The 27,577-nt window shown below is 42.1% G+C and overlaps 2 protein-coding genes across 6 annotated transcripts in view; one reads left to right on the plus strand and one right to left on the minus strand.

Annotated features, from left to right (window-relative positions):
• The window catches only part of LOC131686017 (ketohexokinase-like), a 96,532-nt gene extending 96,174 nt beyond the window's left edge, over positions 1 to 358 (plus strand). For both annotated transcript variants that reach the window (XM_058970124.1, XM_058970125.1), the window contains one exon: positions 30 to 358. In XM_058970124.1, coding sequence (XP_058826107.1) covers positions 30 to 297 — 268 coding nt within the window. In that variant the 3' untranslated portion in view covers positions 298 to 358. The remainder of the gene's footprint in view (positions 1 to 29) is intronic.
• Positions 335 to 27,577, minus strand: LOC131686015 (acyl-CoA:lysophosphatidylglycerol acyltransferase 1-like). Of its 4 annotated transcripts, none has more exons than XM_058970119.1 (9): positions 27,294 to 27,577; positions 18,078 to 18,375; positions 17,855 to 18,020; positions 17,567 to 17,775; positions 17,288 to 17,502; positions 17,087 to 17,223; positions 16,752 to 17,026; positions 16,349 to 16,530; positions 335 to 1,572 (listed from the first exon to the last, which is right to left on the minus strand). In XM_058970119.1, the coding sequence occupies exons 3-9, from the start codon at positions 17,875 to 17,877 to the stop codon at positions 1,318 to 1,320; spliced, it is 1,296 nt and encodes a 431-aa protein (XP_058826102.1). In that variant the 5' UTR covers positions 17,878 to 18,020; positions 18,078 to 18,375; positions 27,294 to 27,577; the 3' UTR covers positions 335 to 1,317. The 4 variants fall into 4 exon arrangements, with proteins under 4 accessions (XP_058826102.1, XP_058826103.1, XP_058826100.1 ...); XM_058970120.1 differs by having other exon boundaries at positions 17,855 to 18,030; XM_058970117.1 differs by having other exon boundaries at positions 17,855 to 18,375.

Raw genomic sequence — 27,577 nt, forward strand, 5'->3', positions numbered from 1 at the left:
CCGGTTACATACCTTGTTTATAATTGCAGTTACACCGTCATTTGTCCGTGGGGAAACATCGGCGTTAGCGCGCTAGACCAAAGCAATCAATATTTCAACTGTGGAGTTTACCCACCTGCGACAATTCGGGATACTCTTGGAGCAGGGGACACCTTTTGCGCGGGATGTATTTTTCAGCTGAACCAAGGAAACTCATTACAAAAAGCGATTGAGTATGGTTCCCAACTAGCAGGTCTTAAAATTGGTGATTTTGGCTTCGATCACCTAAAAGAAAAGATTGATCAGTTACGTGAATAGAGGCTTTCTCTGTAAAACATTCCAACGCAACCAAAGCTGAAGTAAGGATTCATTGTCCAGGTTTATTTACTTTCTTAAAGCAAACGAAAAGGAACATTTCTTATTCGATAACTGTGGCTTAAATTACTAACGGCGCTAGGGAAAAACTAACCTGAACAAAAAAACTCTGCCGAACAATTGCTTCATTTGCCTTTCCAATTGTGTCTGCCTTTGGTCAAACTTCCTTTCCTGCAATGTGCGAGACTAACATCGTCAAATTCCACAACCCCCTTCCCCTGAATCATACGCATACAAATCAAACACACTCACACATATATAAACAAGCCAAGAGATAAGCTTCCTGTTTGCTATAAGTATCATTATCTGTTTTATGTTTTATATCGATCGATCCGATTGAGTTGTAGAAGGTAAACAAATTTAAAATATATTTACAATGTATTATTTGAATAAAAACTAGGTATTAGCGTTTCAGCACTGTTTGCAACAGCTTATTTGGGCGACAATCAATCGTCTTTTGTCATATATCCTATAAATGTACCTTAGAAACTATGCCATTGTGTTCCGTTTATCATACCAAATTGCGCGACTTCGTCCAAGCAAATGACGTTTGCATTTTTACCTTTCCTATAGTATCTAATAAGTTATGCTGCCCACACGAGTGTAAAAAAACCGTTTGTTGAATTCACACGCTAACTCTAAGAACTTGTTTTGTGTGAATGAACAATTTCGTTTGGGTTTGCACATTGAAGGATTGTTGGAAAATTAGGTACCTATATTATTAATCAAATACTTTGCAGCTGCTTCCAAGATTCTGGAATCGTGTCTTTATGTGTGCCTGTTGTTTTCATAAGATTACTTGTTTTTGTCTTACATATTTTCCCTTGTGCTGACTGTTTCTGTTTCTGAGCAAGCTCAAAAATTCAGAACTTGTGCTTTGCCTCTGTGTTGTGACCAGTTTCAGTTACTAACATGTTAGTCTTTGATTCCATTTTTTTTAAACATCTACTTAAATATATCGACTTAACTGTTGCTAAGCAGATACACGTACATGACATTCGAGTAATTGATCAACATCAGTATTAGCTGGTAGTGAACGTAGGAGGAGGTAATGAAGAACAAATGAATCAGCAAAAAACGTAGCAGATCCTGATGTACCACGATTCCCGTTGAGCCACACGGGAACATTCCGGTCCGGTAGAACTCCTCCAGCAGTTTCTCCTTCTCGAAGAACCGATCGTACAGCCACTGTGTGAGAGATTCGCTGTCCCGGGGAACCTGTGGAGAAAAATTCGGTTTATAAATTTTTACTGCTCTGTTAGCCCCCCGTTTCCCGCTTTGGAGAGTTTATCCCAATGTTTTGCTAAATATATTTAACTGAGATGAAGCTCTTAAACGACAAACGATATTTTTTCGAGAGTTTTCCTGCGGTAGCTTTAGAACTAGGGTCTCGGCAGGGCTCCCCGTCAGAATTACTCACTACAATTGCAAACGGGACGGGAAATATCACCCACTAAAACACTGCTTAAGGCCAATTGCAGCGGGCCGTGATTCTGAATGTGATGTTTCATTGTACGCTTCAGATATGTGCGGGCCGCGATCGCGCGTATCATCGCGAAGAGCTCGAGCGTTAACGTATTCGATTGCGTGTGCGTTTATACGTCGCGTGTGCTAACGTGTACGTAACTTCGTGTAACATTCGCATATTCGCATGTGTTCTTCAATAATCTCCCATATCACCAGAGTTCCCGGTCACGTCGCCAGGGAAGGTGTTGTCTAGTGGATATGAGAGCTTTCTTTTTTTTTAATTGGTCCATTGAAGGTATGGACCTAGACTGCTGGTACCGAGGATAGAGACTCCCGGGAGTGACCGATTCATAATCGCGCGAGCGCGGGAGTTTGTAGGTTTACACGTGAAACCGCGATTGGAAATTTATAAAAAAAAGTATTATGCTGAGACGTTTACCTTATCACCGGAATGTTATCATGTTTGCGAGAACGCGGGTGTAAGTTGTAGGATGATGATGATGATGTAGATAATCGCGAAGGGCTCAAGCATTTTTATGTTAACGTGTTTGACGCGTGTATGTGGCTTCGCGTGTATAAATTCGATTTTTTTTTGTCGCCATGGAACGTTCTTTTTAGTAGATATGAGCGTCATTTTTTTGTTTGATCCAACGGGAAGGATTTTACCTATGCCACTAGGGCCGAGGATAAGGACGTAAACGATTCATGATCGCGCGAACACGGGCGTTTGGATGTTCACCGCGTTTGTAAATTTATCGGTGCCCAAACGTTCACATAGTCATCGGGGTGTCATCCTTGTTGTAAGACCGAACAGTACTCGAAGCGCGAAACGAATGGCGCTTTATATTTTCTACGTGTCCTTACATGTTTTTACATTTGCTCATACCGAGGGGTGCGCGCGACTGTTTTCAGGTAGCGCCACCACATAACCCCCTCCAATTACACCAGAAATCTCACCCTGTGTCCTGATGGGGTAATTCGTGTTTTTGAATCCGGTATAGGGTGTACAGCTATATCCTCTTCACATATGAAGGCAGGTTTGATGCGGTCGATGGAAATCTTTCGCTTCTTTCCGCTTATCAGAATGTCAAAGTACTTACTGTACCGCTCGACGATTTGGTATGGTCCATCATACGGTTGCACTAACGATCCTTTTACATCATCGTGTCTGACGAAAACATGAGTGCACTTTGCCAAGTTTTGATTGATGAAAAATTTTGGTGTATCGTGATGATGAGTTTCAGTTGGCTTTAGTTTACCCATTGTATCTCGTAGTTGCTTAGCGAACTCAGAACGATCAAGGTTGTTTTATGCTGCATGCCCGAGGTATTCTCCAGGTAGACGTAATGTTTGCCCGTACACTAATTCAGCGACCGAACATTGAAAATCTTCGCGGAAAGCTGTCCGAAGTCCCAGCATTATCAGCGGCAAACGGTCGCTCCAATGTTTTGAGTCTACCGACATGATAGCGGCTTTTAAGGTTCGATGGAAACGTTCCACCAAACCGTTGGACTAGGGGTGATACGCGGTCGTTCGAATGTGTTCGGATCCAAAAGCTTTCGACAGCTCACGAAACAGTTCTGACTCAAATTGCCTGCCTTGATCAGAAGTAATGGTTTCAGGTACGCCAAAGCGTGAAATCCAATTTGCACAAAGAGCTGTGGCGACATTTTCCGCGGTCATATCTGATAGAGGCACCGCTTCGGACCAACGAGTGAATCGATCAACTGTTGTCAGAAGGTAACGATGCCCACCAGACGGTGGCAGATTAGTAGGCTAAATCCACATGAATGTGTTGAAAACGCGCACCAGGAACGGAAAACTTCAAATGGTGCCTTAGTACGCCGGTGAACTTGGGATTGTTGCCACTGGATACAATTTCGTACATATTTGTTAATATCCTTGTTCATGTTTGTCCACACAAAGCGACTTGCTATTAAACGTCGTGCACCGGGATGTGCTAATCCGTGCATGTGTTTGAGAATAGTATTTCGATACTGTAAAAGGATGTATGGTCTTATTCTATTACGCGAAACATCACAGTAAATTAACTTGTGGGCCAATGGAGTTAGGCGGAGCTCCAACTTAAATGGGGTAGGGGATTTCAATAAGCGCTGCAGGTCATCGTCACTTACCTGATCCGAGGCGATTTTGTCGAAATCTATCGGCGAAGGAATGCTTACTGCATCTGCTCTCGACAATGCGTCCGCAACGATATTTTGCTGTCCGCTTATGTGTCGTATGTCGTTGGTAAATTGCGAAATATATTGAAGGTGCCGTTCCTCATGTGGTAATCTACTGTTTGGGTTCGACGTAAGGGCGTGTGTGAGTGGCTTGTGATCGGTGAAAATAACGAACTGTCTGCCCTCAAGCATATGTCGAAAATACTCAACAGACATCTTCATTGCAGTGAGCTCTCTTCCGAATGTTGAATATTTCGCCTGGGCTGGCGAAAATTTCTCGGTGTAAAAACCCAGCGGCATCCAATGTCCGTTTTCGAATTGCTGAAGTACAGCTCCGGCCGCAATGTTCGATGCATCTATAAGCAATCCCAGCGGCTTCTTTGGATCAGGGTAATGTAGTAGTGCTGATTTTGCTAATGATTGCTTACACCGTTCGAACGCTGCAGTGGATTGAGTTGACTAGACTAGCTTCCTCACATCATTCTTTCGGTTATCGGGAACTAGTCGTCGCAGTTCAGCTTGGATATCAACAGCTCGAGGAATAAAGCGTTTGTAGCAGTTTACAAGAGCTAAAAAACGTCGTAGTTCTTTAACGGTTGAAGGCAACGGGAATTCTGTTACTGCTCGGACACGCTCGGGAAGAGGCAAGATACCATCTTTGTTTACCGAATAGCCCAGAAGCTCGACGCTAGGCTCTGCAAATCAACTTTTTGCTACGTTGATGATGAGCCTATACGATTGGAGTCGTTCGAGAACGGCGCGAACGTGAACGTAATGCTCCTCTTCAGAGATCGATGCGACACATATATCATCCACGAAGACAACTACGAAATCTAGGTCGGCGAACACTTTGTGCATGAACCGTTGGAAGGTCTGACTTGCATTGCACAGACCGAACTGCATACGAGTGATTTCGAAGAGACCGAAGGGCGTTATTACAGCGGTCTTGTAAATGTCAGCCGACTCGACCGGGATCTGATGGTATGGTAGATCGTTTTACCCTGAAACGCGTTCAGTAGGTCATGGATGTGTGGGACTGGGTATCGATCTGGTACTGTTACCTGGTTCAAAGCACGATAATCTCCAATAACCCTTTTTCTTCCGTACGCAATGCAGCGGGCTGGCCCAAGCGCTGCCTGAAGGACGACAAATACCAAGTTCAGTCATCAGTTGAAACTCCTTCCTTGCTACTTCCAGCTTGTCGGGTGGCATTCTGCGACATTTAAAAGCCACCGGAGGGCCTTTTGTTTGGATGTGATGAGTGATATCGTGCTGTGCTTCTGTCGTAATTGTGGTTGGAATTGTAACGCTACGGAAATCACTTAAAAGCTCTCGAAAAGAATGATCGGAAGCGACAACTGTGATGCTATGTACGAAAGTATCAATTAAACTACGTTTAGACGACAACTTGGTCGTATCATCCACTATCCTCCGGTCTTTAACGTCAACTAGAATACCGAACGCTGCTAGAAAATCGGCACCTATTATGGCCGCACCAACATCTGCTACCAGAAAACACCAGTTGAATCTTCGTCGTCGTCCCAGATCAGTTGACAGATAACGTTTACCGTTTATTTTAGTTCCGTTTGCAGCGTGAAGATCAAATGAAGTAGCTCCTTTCGATCTATCATTATTTGTAGCCGGTACCGGTGTCAATCAGAAATTTAAAATTGCTCGTGCGGTCGTGAAGAAATATGCGGCGACTCGTAAATGAATCGTTCACCCATTATACTTGCAGGATTCTCGGCATTTTAGTGCGCGTCCGCCATACTTGCGATGATACCAACAAATTTCCTCTTCTCTTGATGACCTAGACGCCGAACGAGTGCATTGTGAATCCCTCCGTGATGCTCGCATATGCCGTATCTCGGCCGTGAGAACCGTAATTTGGTTCCGCATATCGTTGTACTCGTTCACGTTGTTGACATCCGGATCACTTGACGTGGCCTCAGTATGACTGGTTGGGGATTCTAACATTTTATCCGCCATCCCCGCTAGTTTCCCGATTGTACCGTCGCTGATAGAAAGGATTGCTTTAACATTAGGTGGCATTCTTTGAAGAAAAAGCATCTTCAATAAGTCGTCTGTTACGTTTAATCCTGCAGCCAGCTCTTGCATCTTTGCGAGTAAGTGAGTCGGCCGCATATCACCTAAGTCACAGGAACCTAGCAGCCGCTCGAGTCTGCCTTGCGCAGACACTTGAAATCTTGCAATCAGATGATTTTTTACTGCGTCGTATTTGTGCTCGTGTGGCGGATTGCTAACCAAATCGGTTACGTGACAGATTACCGAATGGTTGATCTTGGCGATGATGTGGTAAAACTTCGTGTGGTCGCGAACGACGTTGGCAAGGGCGAACTGTGCTTCCGCCTGGGCGAACCACATCACCGGATCATTTTTCCAAAAATCCGGAAGCTTGACGGCGACACTGCTCATACCGAGGGGTGCGCGCAACTGTTTTCAGGTTGCGCCACTACAGGCCTTTTGGGACATAGAGTCCTACTCCTCCACACGCTTTTGTTCCCCGACCTCTGAAGGCAGTGAGTGTTTTAGAAAATTGTAACCAAGAACACGGATCGGACCATGTTTTGTTTCCGTGATAACGAATATGTGGTACTGTGATTTGTCTAATATGAGTTGCACACTATCGATATGATGTTCGAGACGTTAAAGTGTCCTATTCGCACGTTGGATTGTTTCGTGGCATTATGAGGAGTGTTATCGTCGGTGTTCAGTTTAGTGGGAGATTATTATGGTGCGGTGCTGCTTACTGCGTTATAGAAAATGGAGGGCTCATTCACACCAGTTTATTAGTAGCTGTAGTGCATCATTTACCGGTATGCAGTTCTTCAGACTTCAAGCTAGCGTTCTACGATTTGAGAGTCGGCGCTTCTATAGTGGAATGGTCTTATTTCAATATAACATTCCTTAAGCGCTGAGATAGACGTTGAAATCGAAATAGACTAGTATCCCGCTTTAAAACTGTAGGGGAGAATTTCGGTGTTAACAGGACACCGCATCGATCAAGACTAACCGAAAAGCACTAATTTTATTAACAATTGTTGGCCTTATATAATAGTTTCTAGCCTAACCAAATAGACCTCTTGCGTTGGTTACTTTATTTAATAGGCGAACATTTTCCGTACGCATCTGATGCTCTGGTTCCGCTTTTATTTCTGTTTTCAATACCCATGCATGGTTGAGGGTTATAGCGCGTTGTTCGTTTTTGTTTAGACATTTATTTAAGGCGTTGCACATTTCAACGTTTGGCTCGTCGCGCAGTAGCAGTACTTATTTTATTTCATTAAGCATATCGTCACGCAGTAATTGCGAACGAAATCCGACTGTACAAGAGCTATTTTGCTTAAAGTGTAAGGCGAGGTTGTGCATAGGAAAAATTTGAATTGACATCTCGTTTGCGGTTATACCATACTCCAGCGGGAGGTCAGACTGAAGGTTACACAGTTTGGTTTCATTGTGCTTTTCAAAATAACGCCTCAAGATCTGATTTTTAAGTTCTTCGCTAGTAAATGCAATAAAAAGAGCTGATGTTAGCGGTCTGTCGGTCCATTTTGATATCTTAACCGGAAGTCGAAAATAGTTAGTGACTTGTTGCATATGCAGGAACAAATGAAAAATCAGGAAGTTTGAAACGATGGAACGAACGTCTTCTCCTACATCATTTGGAACTTTGTTTATGGCTCTCGATGACGAAACAGAGCCGCCGTGTGCGAAAAACCCCTGGAGGATTCGTCGGTAAACACATCACTTTTTTGCGTCGAAATCTTTCAACGGCAAGCGATGTTGTGGCCATGAAAGCCCATTATGGGTGGCTGATACAGTGAAATCTTTTGATACAATAGTATAGTCCACTGCACACCTGCGGCCTTATTCTGCGCGGCGTGTGACGTGAGACGACTAATCTCAACTCACTCTACGTGACTTGAGACGCTCATTTAACCGCAATGGGGAATCTCACCTCACTCGAGTCGACTCTCAGAATCGGGTGAGAACAGTCACGTAAAGTGAGGTGAGATTAGTCGTTTCACGTCACACGCCGCGCAGAATAGGGCCGCTGGCCACATTCTTACGATCGCCAAAGGGAAAGAAGTGTTAGTTGAAACCCTACTTAAGAAGATGCGGGGAAACCACGCAATCTCCATAGGCATTACGGATGTTAGATTTGGTTAGTAGGAAAGGAAAATGGGATGTGGATTTGAGATGATTTATATAATAAGCAACATAATCGATAATAAACAAATAAATTGGATTGATCTCACCAGATTTACTTGGCAGCGCTGGAAAGGGTAATGGCTTCAGGCACCACCGTTCATCCACCTACTTGAAGTGTTTCGCTGGAGGTGTTGACAACTGTACGCCAAGTCGGACGTCTTTTTCGCAAATTCCTCTCAAGCCAGCTGTCGCTGCTTTACGCAAATACACCTGCTTACATTCTGCAGCTTTTCCAGGCGCAGCAGTTTCACTGGTCCTCATTACAAGTGATGTGTTGCAAAAGGATATTTAACACTTCATATCCATATCCGAATACTGCTTCAAAGATAATATTCCACAATCAGTAGTAACCCAATACCAATGACTGGAACTAACGATTCCACTAAGCGACTATGTGTATTAGATTGTGGGATTTTGCACATAAAAGGTTCATACACACTAGTATGTGCAATATTATGCCCGAGAAAAAACTAAATTGCAGCACAAATGACTGGTTTTTCGGCAAAAACGTGACAACTGGGGAAAACGCGTCCAACTTTGCTCAAAGCCTACTTCGATCCAGGACAAATTTATGTTCCAAATTGCATCAAATTTAGCTGGGTTTTCAAATCTACCGGTAAATGATTCATCCTCGATAGTGGTAGTGAGTAATCGACATTAAAATTTAATGGTCTATTAAATTTTAATGCCACGATACTCGCACCTGACTGGTTGGCGGTAAAATTAAGACTACGGAGCTAATCAACACTCTTCATTTACTGTTGATGTTTACAGTTTAGTGGTTGAAAATGGATTGACCGTAATCTCACGCAAGGAGTGCTATGGCGTTGGAAATGATGGCTGGTACCAAGTTCGTCATAGGTGGGTATCATACCGATTACGAGTAAAATCCAATCAGAAGTGGACTTCGCGTTCATAAGTTCACAGTGATGCAAATGCTAAACTTTGGGCAGATCAGATGTCAATTTGAGAGGCACCTAATTGATGGAATACTTCAGCAGCACAAATCATATAGTTAATGTAGTAAATCACCCACCATTCGCTCGATCCGACAGGGAAGAGGTGTTAGATGTAACTTACTGCTCAGACAGTTTTACGCATAAGTAGGAAAACTAGTTCATAGCAAACGAGTTGAAACCGTCGATGCCTGATCATAAAGGGCGAACACGAAATTATTGCGACACATTCAAAAGGGCATAACTTTTTTACCATTGGGTAAAAATCAACCAAATTTTGCATACTTTCTCATTGATGTGTATTGTTTACATGCTGTCAAACTCGAAGTCGTGTTTTTCGATTCAACGAAAATGGAGGTGAACCAATGCGAGTCGAGAGAACAAATTCTTTCCAAACACCTGGAATTTCCTGACCTGTCGCACCGGCAGTTGGGAAAAATGTTGAACATTCACCATTCAACTGTCTCCAGAGTGTTGAAGCGGTTCCAGGAGCGGTTGACATTAGACCACGGCAAAGGAGCTGGAAGAAAACCGGGACCGGATTACAAAAAGACGGAGGGAAAGGTGAAGCGAATGATTAAAGCAAATCCCAACGTCTCAAGCCGTGATTTGGCTAAAAAGATCGGCATGTCGCAGAGCTACGTCCACAATGCAAAGAAGAGAGCTGGACTATATACATACAAGGTGGAGAACTTCCCAAACCGTGATGAGCGGCAACAATCGACGGCTAAAACTCGGGCACGGAAGCTCTACGAGCAGATGTTGAAAATATATGGCTGCTGTGTGATGGACGACGAAACGTATATAAAAGCCGATTTTAAGCAAATTCCGGGGTTGGAGTTTTTCACCGGCAAGAGCAAGTTCTATGTGGACGACAAATTTAAGAAGAAGAAAATGTCGAAGTTCGCCTCCAAATATCTCATTTGGCAGGCCATCTGTTCTTGCGGACTGAGGAGTGAGCCTTTCGTGACAAAGGACACAGTAAATGGCGAGATCTACAAATCTGAGTGCCTCGAGAAGCGCCTTTTGCCGTTCTTGCAGCAGCACGACGAAGCTCCACTATTTTGGCCAGATTTGACATCATGCCACTATTCTAAAAGTGTCCTGCAGTGGTATGAGGCCAATTCTGTCCATTTTGTTTCAAATGACATGAATCCGCCAAACTGTCCGGAGCTGCGCGCGGTGGAGCAGTACTGGGCAATGATGAAGCGGGAACTTCGGAAGAGCAAGAAGACAGTCAAAGGCGAGAAGGACATGTTAAGAAAATGGAAAAAAAACTGAGAAACTGGTACCAGATGACACTGCAAAGACTTTGATGGAGGGCATCAAGCGAAAATGCGTTCAATTTTACACTCAAGGCTCCATCAATTAACTTTTGATTTTTTAAGTAAATATATGTATAAAATTACCCTAAAATTTTGGTTTGATTTTAAACATTATAAGAAAATTAAGTCTCACTAGATATCATCACATATCGTAATCCCGAATTTACGAGCTGGGATCTCGACGAAGAACACTTATAGCGGTAAGCTTGAAGCTAGTTGGTACCGCCGCACGGTACTATCTTTGATTGCAGGCCTGAGTTTAGTCCGGTCTAAGACGTTAGTACCTGTCATCGCAGAAATGGCTTCTGCCTGAAGCCAAATGAAAACAGTGTAAAGGGGTGCCATATTCCTCTTGCATACATCTCAATAATTTGAATCAATTTTTCGACCTTTATGTGCAATATTATGGCCCATGTTGCACACAAACCATATGAGGGCAGGTAAGCAAGTTTTATCCCGTACGAAAAACAGATATAATCGAGTTTTAAATCAATATCAATTCTTCAAAAGGGCTAATGAGATTTTTGTAAACAAACTTATTTCGCTGATTATTCCGCTGTCGAATTGAATTTCATGAAACATACACATGAATCAACATTTTTACCCTTGGCACTATCAATTTCAATTGTCTTCTGTGTTGACAATATAACAAATTAAGAGAAATCAGCAAAACAAAAGTTTGTTTACAAATCTTATTAGCCCTATTCAAATGTTGATATGGAAATGTCATTTTCTTGATATTCTTTATCGTCCTATCCATAAGGTGCTGCACGCTCATTTGAAAATGCTATGTCAAAGAGTTATATTGCAGGTTAGCAGAAGTCGAATCATTTTGAAACAAACCGTAGAACGAAATTTTATAATTGGATGCAGAGCTGCATTAAATAAAAATTGTTTTCGTTTGTTAGTTTACTTATGGCTATCAAAATGAGTGAAGCTGTTTAATTTACCCACACTTTTTTAGTTAGTTTAACTAGAGGAAAAGAAAAGAATATATAATCACAATGTGCATCCTTTTCTACTTATATCTTCTCACAAAGAACACAATAAGCAAGTGAAAGTTTTCTTATATTTTTACTGCTTTCGAAAGAATCCAAAATAAGATTAAATAAAAGATTGTAAATAAAGCCATGCCATACAACCTAAGTAACGCTATGACAGCAAACAATCTGCTACAGATATTCTCATTTTGATCGTTATTTAAATAATATCGAAGCTTGCTTATATTGTTTCACTATTTATAATTTTCCATCAGATCTTGGACGATTAGCATTTCCACTGTAGAACAAATTGTCATTTAATTCTTAGTGATAGAACAGGGTTTGAAAGAAGTTGTGAAAGTTGAGACTGGACAGATGACTTGGAAAAATGACACGAAAAGTTGAATGCGGAAGAATCGCCTAAATCGTGTCGGAACTTAAAGGGGGTCGTGTAAAGTATTATCGGCAAAAAAATTGGATTCCTTAATTATTTTTTTTCGATGCAAAGATTGTCTATTCAGTTAGGTGCCACGTCGAAAACTTGTTTTGCGTTGTACACCATAACTCAAAATCTGCTGGACCAATCGTTGATACATTTGTATAGTTGTTTTAACATCACTCCACAATTAACTAATGGAGCTTTTATTTCTTGGTCGATTTTTGAACTTTTTGTAGCACTTTGAAACCAAAGTTCGATGAAAAAGGCTATTAAAAAAATAATAATATTAAGCATTTTGCAAAAAGATTTTGTAGTTACCTGGGCAATTATGTGAAGAAGAAAAACTTTGCAAAATTCAGTACGATTGGTCCAGGAAATTTCAAGTTACGGTTTACACCGCATTTTGTCGAGGTTCCTCCTGAAGATTCACTGTCTGCATCAAGTGTCAGGTTCAATTTGTTAAGTTATATCTGTCAATTGATTATCAGACAGATTGCAGACTATAGGAAGTAATTGATTGTAATTTATTATTTTGTAACCGGGATTTGAAACATTCTCTATTTTCGCACGACGTCGCAAAATTTCGTTGAATTGAACGTTTTAGTAATCCAAGATGTTGAAAGCTCAGCAATTTGGATTTAACCCATTTGACAGATTTAGATCGTTGAAAATCAGCTTTTGAAGTTGTCAAATACTCAGCTCAATTACTGAACTTTTGATATTTCAGGATTGATTAGGTAATCGTGCTGATAATTTGAATTACTTCATTTTCAGCAAAGTAGGTCTGCCAAATTCTATATTCATGGTTAGTGGAGTAGTTGGGTAGGATGGTATAATAAGCCCCACCAGTCTAAAATGTCAAATTTCTTTTCCAATGACCACATAATTATCTGAAGCAAATAAATAATTGTTTTTGGCTTTTTCATGTGCTGCAGAACAGCAACTAATACAAACGTTTCCAAAAAAGGTAAGCTTCCATTATTGTCCCGTAAGCATTTGATTTAATTTGAAATAGTCAGATTTGGCTGAACTGTTTGATTACTAAATATAATGTTAGAGAAGCTATTTCAATCCTTGGAGTGGCTAGAGACTAACAATACAACTCTATAACGTTCACGATAGTATGCACCATTATTAGCAAAATAGCGAAATAACGTTGTATACCATGTTCACACTACAGAGTTAAAACATGTGTTGATAATTAGCAACAAGAAAAATGTCATCGACATAGCGTTAAAACACATTTTTTACTTGTTGTGTGAACGTAGTATTAGCCATTTGGATCTTAAATAATTCTAATGTTACTTTGTTTAAGCTAAATCGAGGATTCCAAAATTATTTTAAAAATATAAATACATCAGACTAGTATATGGCATAAACAGTGAATTTTCAATTAACCTCATTGTACGATTTTTAACATTGCCGTATATTGCCGATCAGAACGCAGTAATGAAAATGGCAGCATCATGTTACCGAAAAAGACAAAAATATGACATGTTCCTCTTGCGCATACTTCGTTATTTTCAATCCTCTCTTCGGCTTTCTTCTGGATCAATATGGCTCTCTTTGCTCGCAATAAAGATGGCAATAAATAAGCCAGTTTTAACAGGTGGGAAAGACAAGCACCGTCGAACTATATTAACCTGTATTTTTTATTTCTCTGTTCATTCCTTCTCTCTACACGTTTGATTCTAATTGTTCATCGAAGAGTTACAGAAGAGCATTTGGATAAATCGAATCGATTATCGCATATTCAGATCAAAGTTGTTTTTGCGAATTGGAATCAAAACTGCAATAAGAATTGTTTTTACTATTTTCTTTTACATATCGCTGTGAGAATAAGTGGGATCATTTTATTCCTTAATATAAATCAATAACATGTTATCACGAATTAATACCCATATATCTGTCGTATCTCACATCAAAGAAAGTGAATAACGAAAAGAAATAGTTTTTTTTCATTGGATAGATCCAAATATATGAAAATCGGATATAGATCGCAAAATGCACTATTTTATAAATTTTATTATTTTTACTCCCAGTTCACAAATTGAATTAGAATGTTAATTGCTTACAAAGTAACTCCATAAATACCCTAGGCAAAGATTAAATAAAAGATTTTAAATATACGCATTTTTCCTATATGCATAAACTCACATAAAACATCCAAATAAAAATATTTTAAAATTGATTGCGGGCGCAACGGCGATCAATATATTTGTTAGTAAAAATATATTATTAGGATGCTCAAAACTTTCATTTCTGTTTATTTATAAAATAGTAGAAATTTTGTTAGCAAATAAAATCGTTCCAATCTGCATTGATGTATTACAGAAATATGCAATCAACAATATGAAATATAACACTTGTGATCATTCTGTCAAAGTTTAATTTTTTGTTTGACCTTTGTTTACTTTTTATTTAAGCTTCGCTGAAAAAAACGTGTACAATTCTAATTCGCAGAGTGTGATCTAACCTTTATTTATAATTGATATTTATTCCAAACTTGTGAAAATTAGCTTGAAGCGAATATAAATATTCTCCCCCCGTGTCGACAGGTATCGTGTTCAATTAGAATGATATTCACAGTTCATTTTGAATTCAAATTAAAATATTTCAACCAATTTTTTAATCAAAGTTTAAAATAACTATCATGGCACCAGTTACAAACGATGGTTCAACCACTTCAAACTTATTTTCTTTTATGCATTAAATATTATGTCACTACAAAATGCTGTAGATCATCGGCCAACTATAAAATACCCACCAAGTTAAAGTTCTAAGTTCAGAAACATATCAGTTACATGTTGACAAAATTGTTCTCACACGCTATGGAACGAGACATATGACGAAGAAAAGCTATTTTACTGCAAAAAAATATCGAAATAGAAAATAATTCACCGTGTTGTCTAATTTACTCATTTTCTTTAACATGAATTTGTTATTTTTTAACATTGTCGTGTATCGCAGATCAGAACGCAGCCATATAAATGGCAGCATCGTTGGATTAAAGCTTACCAAATAGTTTATGCCGGTTTAAAAGTTGGTCCGGTTTAAAAATAGTTAGTACGCGTTTGAGCTTACGGCTATTAGTGACTAGATTTTATGGGTATTTTCCAATTATTTAATCTCCAAATGACTTCGATGGTGTCGTGGATAAAACAAACGCACTCATAGTAGCAGTACACTCAGAGACTTGTCTGCTTTAACCGTTATGTGTCCGACGCGGTACCTGGGTACCCTTTTAGGTTTCAATTAATGAAATTTCTATGTTTCATCCATAGCTGGAAATTAAAACTTTGTGACATCTTAGAACTTCACTAAGCCAAGCTTTTGGGTTAATAATATTGTTGATATAGTAACGGGGGGAGATAGGAGGGGCTCCTGAATTTTTTACTACGTAACAGGCCGACGTGGGTACCCGGGTACCCACAAAACTGAAATGCCAATAACTAATGTAATTTCCAACCGATTTTGATGCTTTTGGGTGTTTTGGATTCGGGAACTCATCCGCTTTTGGACTTGGTAAAAATGAATCGGGTTACTTCATTCGGTTCCCGGGAATCCATATTTTCCGGAAGCATGTTCCAGTACTGGGATACTATTTGTGAACTTCAATGGAATAATAGCAATATGGATATCAAAATTCTTGGAATTGCATCAGTAGGCTATATCTCGTAGTTTTGGTACCATTTGGTGATTTGACCCCGGAACGGACATTCCGGAGCAGGTTTCCGTGGGGTCGTGAGTGGCCATTTCATTCCAATTCCATTTTTTAAATTGCCATAGGGTCCCGTAACAATAAATGACTTCCGAATCCAAAAAATCTACAAGTGTCCAAATCGGATAAAGGAAACCATAGTTATGAGCATTTCAGTTTCTGGGTACCCGGGTACCCACGTTGGCCTGTTAGAGGTGTTTTTTTTGTTGGACACATAACAGTTAAAATATGCGCGCTTCTAGAGGGACCCCTTGGTGAAATGCCGAACTTTTCAGACTCGAAGATATGTAGAATAGCTTGAAATTACAGTCACAGGATGAGTCGAAGACATTAAGTTGGCTCACAATGCTTATAGAAATGGTCGTCCGTCGATTATCTGAGCGAAGTGGTTGGATTTGCACAAATGCTTCAAGTCCCAAGAAGGTTAGTAGATTAAATAAGTTACATCCGGAATCGAAGGACTTCAATTCGACCAGCTGATTGTGAATACTCGTCTTATGGTGAACTTGAAATATCTCGCGAATCGCTTGATACACACACATTTCACAACACTATTAGTGATGCTTTGAATTCCCCAGGCAAATTTTGCGGCATCAAAACTTAGCCGTGCTTTTAGAATGGTCCCGATGACCATACCCCAATCTGTATTATTCGTTCCCCGCCTAAATACTACAAACGGTTGCCACTTACCTCCGAGCTATGATATAACCTATAGAATAAATAAGTCTGACACGGATTCCTAAGCCCGTGCACAATGTTTGGTAAATCTAGCGGTTTCCCATTGGGATATCCGATGGTAATGTCCAGAATGTATTCTAAACAGTCGTTCAGTTTTCCGTTCAGCTTGGTGAATGGTGAGTCCTTAAAATTATCTGTTGAGAAAACAAGACCAAAATTAGAATAGCGTGTGTGTTAAGGGTCATGCAACATGCTCCGTAACTGACAGAACGTCAATGTCCGGTTTGAAAAGTGTGTCAAATCATGGATTTCTTTCTGCCACGTGAGACTTTTGAAACTTTTCAAATTACGCTGGACGCTGTGTCGGCAATCGAGAATTCCGTTTGATCATTTACTATTTCCAACGACTACTCACCACAGTCATCGGTAATTATTGCTTCACTATTGATTATGGTACTGCTGTTATTATTTGCACCATCTTCCTTTGGTTTCTGCTGGTCTACCGCCGTGGTCAAACCTGCAGTCTCTTCAAATTGGTCTTCTATTACAACCGTCGAGCCGGTGGAGTTTGTGTTACTCATCCGACAAGGCGAATCCGGTGAACCGAGCACATCGATGATAGCCTTCATAGCACCGACCCGAGGAACGGTCACATGGTTTAATACTGGTAGGTTATTTTTCTCTGCAAATCTGATGTCATAGGATTTAAGAGTTTTGCTCATGGTTTGTTGGATACGAGGACGCACTCACCTTTGGCTCACTTCTTTCCTTTTTCGCAGGAATCCTCCCTCTGGGAAGAGCATCATCCATTTTCGTTTGCGTGGAATGTATGATTGTTTAAGATGCTTCTTCAGCTCCAAAAGTGATTTGTCTCTGTTTGATTTGCCCTTGAAAAGGGGAATACAATCGATGAAAATTTCACATTTTCGACAGATAATAATTGATTCTTACTGAAGAGATGAAGAAATCTTGATGGATCAAACTAACGGCGCCAAAGTTTGTGTATTTGAACAATCGATCCATTATCCACATAATGTTTGGCAGCACGTTCTTCTTTGCGTTAAAAGCCGCCATCAGCATGGGCACATCGGATGTACTCTGGTGGTTCGCTATCACCAGCGTGCGCTCATCCAACGCCGGAGTGATGTCATCACCTACTTCAACCACTGAAATAAAATGATGAAGAATTATTTTTTTTATAAAATTGTATCAATTTTCAAATCAACTCACAATCATATCCTGCTGAGCTAGACCACATGGTGACGTTCGCCAGCAACCAGTGGAAAAGGACTCCTTCGATCCGAAAGTAGTAATTTTCGTGGATCTTTTTTAACGGTAATAACAGTAACATCCATATCAGATACGTCGGGACGCAGTAGACATTGTTCACCAACACAAACACCGTTCGGAACAGTGCCCTTGGGTATTTGATCACATTGCTAAGCACCAAATAAAAAAAAAACAAAAATGAATGTGTCTATCAGTTCGGTGACCTAATTAGTTGCCGTTGGTTCTTACATTAAGCCAGTACAAGAGGGCATCGCTGCTGACGTCGACCGAAATACCGCAGTGATAATGCTCGGCTGATCAGCGACTAAAGTCCAATCGCCGTTTGTGGAGAGCTAGGAAAGCCTGTGTCTGAATTGTCTGTGTATGTCGTTCACACCTGACTCAACAAGCGCTTCTGAAAATTGCTTCACGATAACGGTTAGAAGATTACCCCAACTTAGTACATCCTTACAAAGTACTCGTCTACAGCTGGCACCAACTACAATGACTACTGCTAAGGTGTTGATAATGTGCCGTTCGATTTACGTCTCGTTCGATTCCGCTCGTTGATTCCGTCGCTGTTCGCATTAGACTAAAGCACGCGTCCGTATTGGCGACAAAGCAGAGCAGCATTCTCCGTACCCACAATCAGGGATTTACTATAGACCATTAGCTTCTTCCGCAACAACGCTTTCCTCTTCTACATAGACGCACAGTTCTGATACAGCGACGGGTCTATTTCGATCTGATGCAAGTCAGTAGGTTATCGCCTAAATGTGATTCAGTGTTGTCGTTGAAGTTGAAGGGCGAAAAAAAACAAGACAAGAAGAAAAATACTGTAAATATTGACTCCTCTTCGATGGCCGAGTGCAGGGAAATATGCTCTGAATCATGCTCTTTCGAAAGCGTTCGAACGGGTGAACGGGATACAAAACTTCATTTGAAAACTATGGTCGATGAAATACATATGTATATATAAATCATTACTGGAGTGACTCAACAGGGCTTATATAACTCTCTAAAGGCGGTAGATAGTTTGATACTTAGACTAATCGTCTAAGCAAAAGGTGATTTGAAAACTTCTACACAATATATTCAGTAAATTGCCATATAATACAACATTGGAATATTTTAACTAAAATTTCATTGCAATATATTAAAAATTGTACGAATGACAGTGGAACACCTCGAAAAACTGTGGTGTACGTTATAACTCAAAATCTACTGGTCCAATCAATTTTAAACTTTGCACGAACAAAACTTTTTTTTTGAAAATTTTTATTCTTCAAAATTTTACAGTTGCAACATAGACGACTTTTTTGGGAAGATTGAATTTTTGGCTTCAAAGTAAAGGGGGAGTCGATTATTATTGATTGGTAAATGGGCTATAGTTATAGAAATGAAACCAAAGGTTTACAGTAGTTGAGTATATTTCGACTAACAGCTTGGTTAAATTATAGGATGAGTTTGATTAAAACGCTCAACATTTGTGATTGACGCAAAGTGTACAGAGTCGTTTCTGCTACGTTTTTCTCAATAATTACTGCTTCCTCATCGTTTCCTTTTCGTCATTTGCCTCTCCTTTGGTCTTCCGAAATACGCGCTTTGTCATGGCCCAATATGTTGCGATTGGACGGAATCCAGGACAGTTTGGTGGGTTCACGTGTTTACGTTTTTTGTAGTGGTTTGAAGACCCAGCTTCAAAACGACGGTTTTTTGTCGAGTAATTTATGGAAGAACTCGATTTTGTATATATCACCATTTTTGGAGCCTTTGGTCACGATTGCCACAAGGGCCTGCGAAATTAGATACTTCAGTTTAAAACGGTCATGCACAGAAAAACTTGTCCTTACCTGTTAAATGTATCTGTCCTGACAACTGCTTAAAATTCGCTTTGATCTAGGTCTCATCGTCAATGACACAGCAGCCGTATTTCTTTAGCAACATCCCATAGAGTTTTTGGTGGCGCGTGTTAACAACACACTACTGGCGTTCTTTCCCGATTTGGATAATTCTGTATGTAGTATGTTTTTATCCGGATAGTTTATTGGCCCTCTGGACGAAACATTGCGAAACATCAATTTTTTGGGGCAAATCCCGCTTCGAAATTTTCGGATTCCTCTTAAAATGCGCGAGTTTCGTCCTGTTTCCGGTTTGTGATTCAGCGTCTTCCGTTTCTGAAGCCTTTGGAGGACATTTAAGGAGGTTGGATGATGTTTATTCATCCAGTTTGTCTATTTTTCACCAAATAAACATAACCTGCAAAGACCAGTTTCACGCAATGTGACTTTGCGAGATGCAAAATTGGTCATAATTTGCTTCTGAATGAGCAGGTTATATTTTTGTATTTTAATGACAATATTCCAGATGACGCGTGCACTCCGAGAATGACTGTGTTGACGTCACCAAATATTTTAACACGAGTACTACTCATGACTGATACAAGTCGTGTGCCGCTAAAAGTGCTGAGGTGGCATCCGTTGCAGTGACAGACCAGCTGTCACAGAGGAACTAAGTAAGAAAGCAACACGGGCGTATTGACTAAGACCGTGTTCCCAGCTCAGTTCCAGTTGTTCCAATAATAACACAGATTTTCTTTGTTGGTTCTTTTTCATTCTATTAGTAAACTCCTTCGAGATTCGCCGATTTTATGATTTACTAGATTTTCTTATCTTTTGTACTCTATGTTGCTTTTTTCTGTATGTTTCGGTATTTTCAGGAATTCCGGCAGCTCATTCTTTTTAAATTTATTTACTATTTTTAAGATATTATAATATTTTAGTTCATTTCAGTTCAGTTCATGGTTCATTTTTTCGGATTTTAATCTGTTGAGTAGATTTCTTTACTTTCCAACCATTTTTCCACTTCTCGAGGGATAAAAAGACTAAAATGATACAGAGAAAAATATATGAATGGAGTGAATGGATAGTTAAATGTATATTGATTACTCAGTATGATTCAACGCATATGAAACAGGAACACGGTTAGTCAACTTTTGCGATATGTGCGCTACCTTGAATATTATGAAATGCTATTAGCTATGTTATAGTTTAGTGACTTGAACAAGTCTAGCTCTGAGGCAGGCTGATCGTAGAGCTGCAATCTCGGCACTCCACCAGTATACCGGCTTTTTCTCGGCATAGTGGCGTCGCACGCGCGTGGTAGGACGGCTACCAGCGCATCTCCGCTTAGACTGTCGGTGTTGGCGTCCAGTCCCAGGGCCGCGATGAAAGCTTTGCTGTCAAAGTGATTGGACTTCCAACCGCGTACCTGACAGGGATCTCCCGCCCTCGGATGCTGCACACCATAGTTGATCCTAAAACGGATTGCTAAATGATCGCTATGGGTGTAGCCTTCGTCTACCCTCCGTTCCATGCCTGGAACCAGACTCGGGCTGGCAAATGTTACGTCAATCCATGCCTCCACCCCGTTTCTACGGAATGTGCTAGCGGAGCCATTATTAGCTAACACAGTGTCGAGTTTCGCAAGCGCCTCCATTTGCGCTTGGCCCCTGCTATTTGTACAGCGGCTGCCCCACTCTACTGCCCAAGCGTTAAAGTCTCCCGCTATGACTACCTGTTTCCGGCCCACTAGGTCTGACGAGAGCCTGTCGATCATCTGGTTGAACTGTTCGATGGGCCACCTTGGTGGAGCGTAGCAGCTACAATAGAACACACCATTGATCTTGGCAATCGCAACACCCTCGGCGGAGGAGTGTATTACCTCTTGAACCGGGAACCGTCCCGTTGTACAGATTGCCACCATCCCAGACCCGTCCGACACCCAATTGCCGTTGCCGGCAGGGATGTTGTACGGGTCGGATAGGAGGGCGACATCTGTCCTCGACTCCGAAACCGACTGCCACAACAGCTGCTGCTGCACGATGGTTAAAATTTAGCTGTGTGACGTTCACGGCTTCTTCTTATTTGCCTCACCGAAGGGACACGAAGGTCCGCCCATAGCATGGTTACGGGCTTGCTTCTTAGCGGTGCAGATAAGGCATTTATGCGCCTTAGTGCAGCCCCGCTGCTTATGCCCCTCCACGCCACAGCGACGACATAGTTTGCTCCTCCGGAGGGTCCCCTCTCAAGTGCACAGAGGCCCGCTCAATTGTTACGTCGCTTTGTTCCTTGACGGCTGCCGCGACATCGTCTGCGGTCGTGAACTCGTCCAGTTGCTTATACTGAAGTAATTTCCGCCCCTAACGACCTCACCTGGGCGCCTTCACCCAGGACGTCTTGTGCCAAGGCCTTATAGACTTCACTGGATTGTGCGCCTCGCTTCAGCACCAAAAGCATTTCGCCTGTATTGGTGCGTCTCACGCTGCGCACGTCTTGCTCGAGGGCCGAGAGGCTTCCGGCCGCCCTCATCGACTTTAGGACGTCGGCATATTTGTCCTTGTCGATCTTTAACCACAAGGCCTCGCCTCTGTCCTTGGCCTTCTTCGCGGTGCATCCGGTGTTGGCTTCTTCTTAGTGGCCAGCGTCCAGGGGTTTACGCCCCCTGCCCCGGCGAGGTCATTTGCGCCCCAGTTTACCTCGACCAAACGGCGTTTAGCCGTGACGGTTACACGTCGTATGGCGTTGTTTTTTTTAACCCTCGCCTGGGCACTTCCTAGGGCGCTTCGCGTTTGGCGTCGTCTTGCGCTTGCCCTTCGAGGGGAACTCAGCCGCTGCTTCGAGCGACTTGGCAGCTCCATAGAAGGGGAAGGGGAAGGCCCCTGTCTGGGTACATACGTCGGCCTTTTCTCTTCCCTCCCTCTTGGAGACCACCGTCTGGGTTTCTCTGTCGGACTTTTCCCGACATTCCACTCTCTTGGCGCAAGCCTGCTGTTCCTGTCTTGCGACACGAACAGCCTTCCGGAACCCCAGCAGGCTCTGTTTCAGCTCCTTGCAGATATTTTGCTTCGCGTTAGTGAACTCGATTATAGTATCGAGCTGCTCCACCACTTTTACGCATCGCGGTTAGGTGCCCGTCCAGCGCGTTGGTAGGGCTATTTTCTATTTGAGGGGTCACTGGTGCTGTCGGATGCAGCCCCCGTCGCTCCACTACTCTCCCCACTGAGGGGAGACCTCATCAAACCACCTTTAGCAAAGGGGTTCGGTTTGATTTTATTATTTTTCACGTCGCTCATTGATCCCACGAGTCGCGCGAGAAAGAAAAGTCCGCCACGCCAGAGCTCCGCAGTAACGTGGTAAGGGACGCTTACTGTGGGGGTAGCCCAGGTACCCCACAGGCTCCGTTAACGATCAAGCATCTTTTTCACCCCCTCGATCACTCATCCTTCGGCACGGGTCGCTTCACGCCTTGGACTTGGGGTTATGACCTTTTTTGCTTTACGTGGTGATCGCGGCCCAGATCATCACAACCATCCTCCTTTACCAGGGCTTTGACCTGTAGCTCTGGTTCTCAATAGTTCCAAGTACGTAGGTTATTACAGACATTGAGATCCGTCATTCGCTAGCGGAGTTCGGATGGTGGTGTGCTTATCGCTGTTGGTTACTCTATTGCCCTACTCCACAGCCCAGACATTGAAGTCACCACCAATGACTACCAGCTTTCGGACATTCAACTGCTCGGTCAACTGCTCCACTGTTCACTTTGGAAGTGCGTGACATACGAAGCAATCGTATCTTCAATGGGGCATCAGCACATAACATATCACAGCCGTTCCGGCTCTATCCGCCACTCACTTGCTGTTATCAGGGGGGACTTAAGACGGCTCTGCAATCAAAACGACGTCACGCATAGTTTCTGTCGTAGACTGCCACAACAGTTGCTGTGCGGTGTCACAATGATTCAGATTTATCTGGGCTATCTTCATTATCGTTGCCTGCAAATGCTCTCTTGTAGGCAGGACATTTGAAGTCTGACGGCCTGATTCCCCCCTCCTTTCCAGTACCACCTGAATCTATTTAGGCGTTTGCAAGCCCCTGCCAAATGTCCAAAACTCAAGCATTTGAAGCATTTTTCTGCTTGTCTATCCGCTCGGCGCTCGGCGGCATCTCGATCATCCAACCGTAACTTTGCCTACCTCCCGCGGCTCGACAGCAGCGATTACCGATAGACGAATCAGCGCTGCATGTGTTCCTCCATATCCCTGCCTTAACCGAATCGTCCCGTGCGCTTCGTTCAGGTTGCACTGAGCCTTCAGTGCATCTCTTAGCTCATCAACCGTCGTGATCTCATCCAGGTTCTTGCACACAATCACCGCTGCATACGTCACCACGTCAATAGCTTGGACTAGCACGGAGTCCCTTTCGATGCCTTATGGCGAGCCGGAGCTTTTTCTTTCCTCCGCTACTCCACTTTTTTCTCCTTTCACTTTTGCTGTCCTTGCGATCCACAACGGTACTCCAGCTTTCTCCCCGCTGAATGGCATCCTTCTCTTTGACAGTGAGAGCGTCCTCGCGCATCAGCCCTTTTGTTCCGCCTGGCCTTCCGTCTCCTGGCGAGATTTTTGCCCTTTTTGAAATCACGGATTATGGTGCATATTCCACTCCAACAAGCTTCTCCTTCTCCTGCTTTCGGGGAAACAAGAACACGGCAGCCTTAGCCGACGCCAATGCTCGCTCAGCTACATCAGCCCTCAGCGTTGCCGTGTCATGCTCCATCACAGCAGATACTAGCGCCTTTCGGATTCTGAGAAGAAACTTCCTAATGTCCCTATGTTCTCGCTTTTGCACCAAGTTCTTCGTTTCCACTACCTTCGGCTTCTGTGGAGTTTTGCTAACTCCGCTCTGCTCGTAAGGCCCCTGAAATTTTGTCAGCAGAGTGTGAACTAGCCCGTGCGTAAGGGAGTGCGCGTTTACCTGTTAACGAAATACGTGAGGGCAAATTAGATATGATTTTAAGGGTGTTTAACTCCGAAACTGAGCTGCTCTTCCGGAGAAAAACCGCAAAGTATCTACTGAACTGATATCGAATTCCTATTTCTCATCTTGAGTAGCCTTGCCTTCCACACCTCAAACATTCAACGATTTATTTTCTCAAATCAAACGCTTGCGCAATTGATTACAGTAAGACCTGATGAGATTCTGCTTCTCTGATAGCTATACGTTGTACGCCACGCTGCCAACTTTTTCCAACGCCTGACCAGGTACCCAAACGCATGTATTGTTGCGAAAGACTTTGCCCCACACCAGGTCATTGACATTGTTACTTCAACCCTTGGTGCCATGCTTTTTGGTTAAACTGTTTCTCCTGTTTGGTGTTTGTTGGGTGGTAGAACAGCAAATTTTGGAGAATTTTACTTCCTGTGAATTTTTACATTAGCATTTTCAATCAATTGCTCCTGACAATAGTTAGATTCGACTGTATTCTTCATGTGCCTACTGTAAAAATTGGAACCAGTGTGATGGAAACACCTCAAAACTGTGTATATTATCAGCAGCGACTCTAATCGACGACGCAACCAGCATTTGTCGTGGTGCGCTAATTACACGACTTTCAATAATCACCGAACCGAATCAACAGGTTACATCCTCATTCCTCTACTGATAACATTGTGTTTAGCGTTATTTTTCCTAAGAAATCCAATTCTCGCCCACAGCATTACGAGCTATAGATGATTGAATATCAAAAACCAACCACCGACCGATCCCTGCGCAAGCACATCGGAAATAATTAACACCTGACAATAAAACAAACTTAGCTCTTATCGGGGAGGGGGGGTTTAGGAATAGTTGATGCAATCGACAAAATTAGTCATCGCTTTTATTTCCCGAAGCACGTCTCGTATATGTGTTGAACAATCAGATCGCCAATAGATTCTACAGTGCCGCAGTAAAGATCTATTACAAATTACAAATAGATCATGGCCGAAAAGGGGTCTTTTGGTGGTTCATTTACTAATAGATTTGGCACATAGTTGAATGATTAAGATTAGGTCGAGATTTAGAATTGGTACTATCTCAACATACTTTTTTTTAACTGCACAAGTGAATTGTATAACAGCGTTCCAAGAACAAGGTTAAAAACTACGGTTTGTATACACTCCAATGATTTTTTTATTCATAAAACAAACAAGTTTTTTGTGACATAAGAAAAACATAATATTCGAGACAGAACCATCCGGTCGTACCAACACAGAAGTGATAGACTCACTGGCAACTTAACGCGTGGGTGGCAGGGATGGCAACGAGTAGAAAGGGTTGAACAAATGAATTGCGTCACATTCTTTCTCGCCTGATTGATTGCTGCTTTTCGTGTTTTATTTTACCGGAGCACTACCGCTCATGTTTTCTATGCATCAAACCGTACACAGTTGAGAACTAAAAATGCGTTCCAAAATCACGGTATACTATTGTGGTCATATTGTACCACCATTCAAAAGACAGTCAGGTTTCCGCCAGCGAACGGTACACTAATAACAATGCACGCAAACATCGGCTGGTGGACTAGTCCACCTCGTCCAATGATAACAGAGTGTTAAACCAGCTTGTACCAGGTAGTGGTTTGCTATCGCGCGTAATATTTACCATCGGTCTCAAAAGCGATATCCACGTCCACTCGTTCGGCTGTTTGACCATTCTGCACGCATGTCAACCGAGCAATCAATTTTACGATAGACAACTACCGACTAGCCAACCAACACACACACAATAAAAGGTGACAAGGCCGGTCATGGCCAGCTATGTAACTAAAAAAAGTTGTCATAAACAGGTTGAGAAGGTTAGAAACTGGGTAAGAATTAGATAATGGAAAATATACTTACACGACCGATATTTGCAAGTCAGTCCCATATGATTAGGAAATCCTATAGAATATGGGACGAACATGTGATAATGTGCAACTAACAACTTTTCTGTTATCAGTTGGTTGTGATTCGCTAAACCGAACCATCAATCAAACAGATGTGGAAGGTAACAGAACACAAAATGATGTCACTTCCACGACAAACTAGAGGAAAATAACCGCTCTTGGACACGCAGTGGAAATGGCTAGAAACTTGCTCCGCGTTAGATTGTCATTACAATTAATTGAGAACAATCAAATAACATAATTCTTACATTATCTGGACTTTGATTAGCGACCCATTCTGCGTGTTATAATTCAATCTAATTTCTAGCCACCTACACGATAACTGTTTGCCCGATCACCATGGCAGCGTTTTCATATAAACAAATTAACGCAAAATGTACACAGCTGCTTCGATTTGTTACTACGCTATCCCGCACAAAACCGCAACGAAAATACCGATCCGACCTTGCCAGAAAACTCCAAAAATCAATCCGCAGACTCAATGCAGGGAGACACTGCCCCCGGAATTGACGGGCAAGAATAAAACATCAATATTTATTGATTTTTCGTGCCTCCCATTAGACGTTCCCCCAGCCTTTTCGTTTCAACCCGGTTTCATGACGGAAAAAGCTTTCTAGAAATTGTTTCAGCGAGATGAGATAAGGGCGACACAGACTGCTGAGGCTGTAAAAATCATCCTCGCCTGCTCACAGTGGCACCAGTCGGATCTGGGATTATAATCGAAACGCTTGCGTTGGTTCAATATTCAAGACACGGCAGTCTTCTATCACGACCCGATTAAAATTCGACTTGCTTGCTTCGAGCATTTTCCGCCGACCTTGATCTGTACCATCAAGAATCCTTTCGTTGTTTCCGAAATTCCTTTCGCATAACTACCAAAGCACAAACCAATATTTCGCAAACACGGAAATTGGTAATTACTCACAATTTTTTCGCCATCCAGAAGCGATTCCGGCTGGTGTAGACGGGACTGTCAATGCGAAATTTCGACGGCAAGACACACCAACGGGACACTTTAATGATTTTCTACACTGCTTTCACTATATTCGCGATGTATATATGCAGCCTACTTTTGCACATTAAAGAATATGATTGAAAAAAGCCGATTTTTCTTTTTCCACGCTTTGAGCACTCGCGACCGAAAAGAACACACCAAAACGACCGAAAGAAACCAAAGTAACTGAACACTGTCTGCTGCTGTTGGCTGGC

The sequence above is a fragment of the Topomyia yanbarensis genome, chromosome 2 (assembly GCF_030247195.1).
Source record: "Topomyia yanbarensis strain Yona2022 chromosome 2, ASM3024719v1, whole genome shotgun sequence".
Classification (NCBI taxonomy): domain Eukaryota; kingdom Metazoa; phylum Arthropoda; class Insecta; order Diptera; family Culicidae; genus Topomyia; species Topomyia yanbarensis.

Coding starts and splice junctions, on each gene's coding strand:
- LOC131686015 (XM_058970119.1), bottom strand. CDS start 17,877: ATGCCCTCTTGTACTGGCTTAAT. Junction 17,776..17,854: donor CCCTCTTGTACTGGCTTAAT/GTAAGAACCAAC, acceptor TTTGGTGCTTAG/CAATGTGATCAAATACCCAA. Junction 17,503..17,566: donor TAGCTCAGCAGGATATGATT/GTGAGTTGATTT, acceptor ATTTTATTTCAG/TGGTTGAAGTAGGTGATGAC.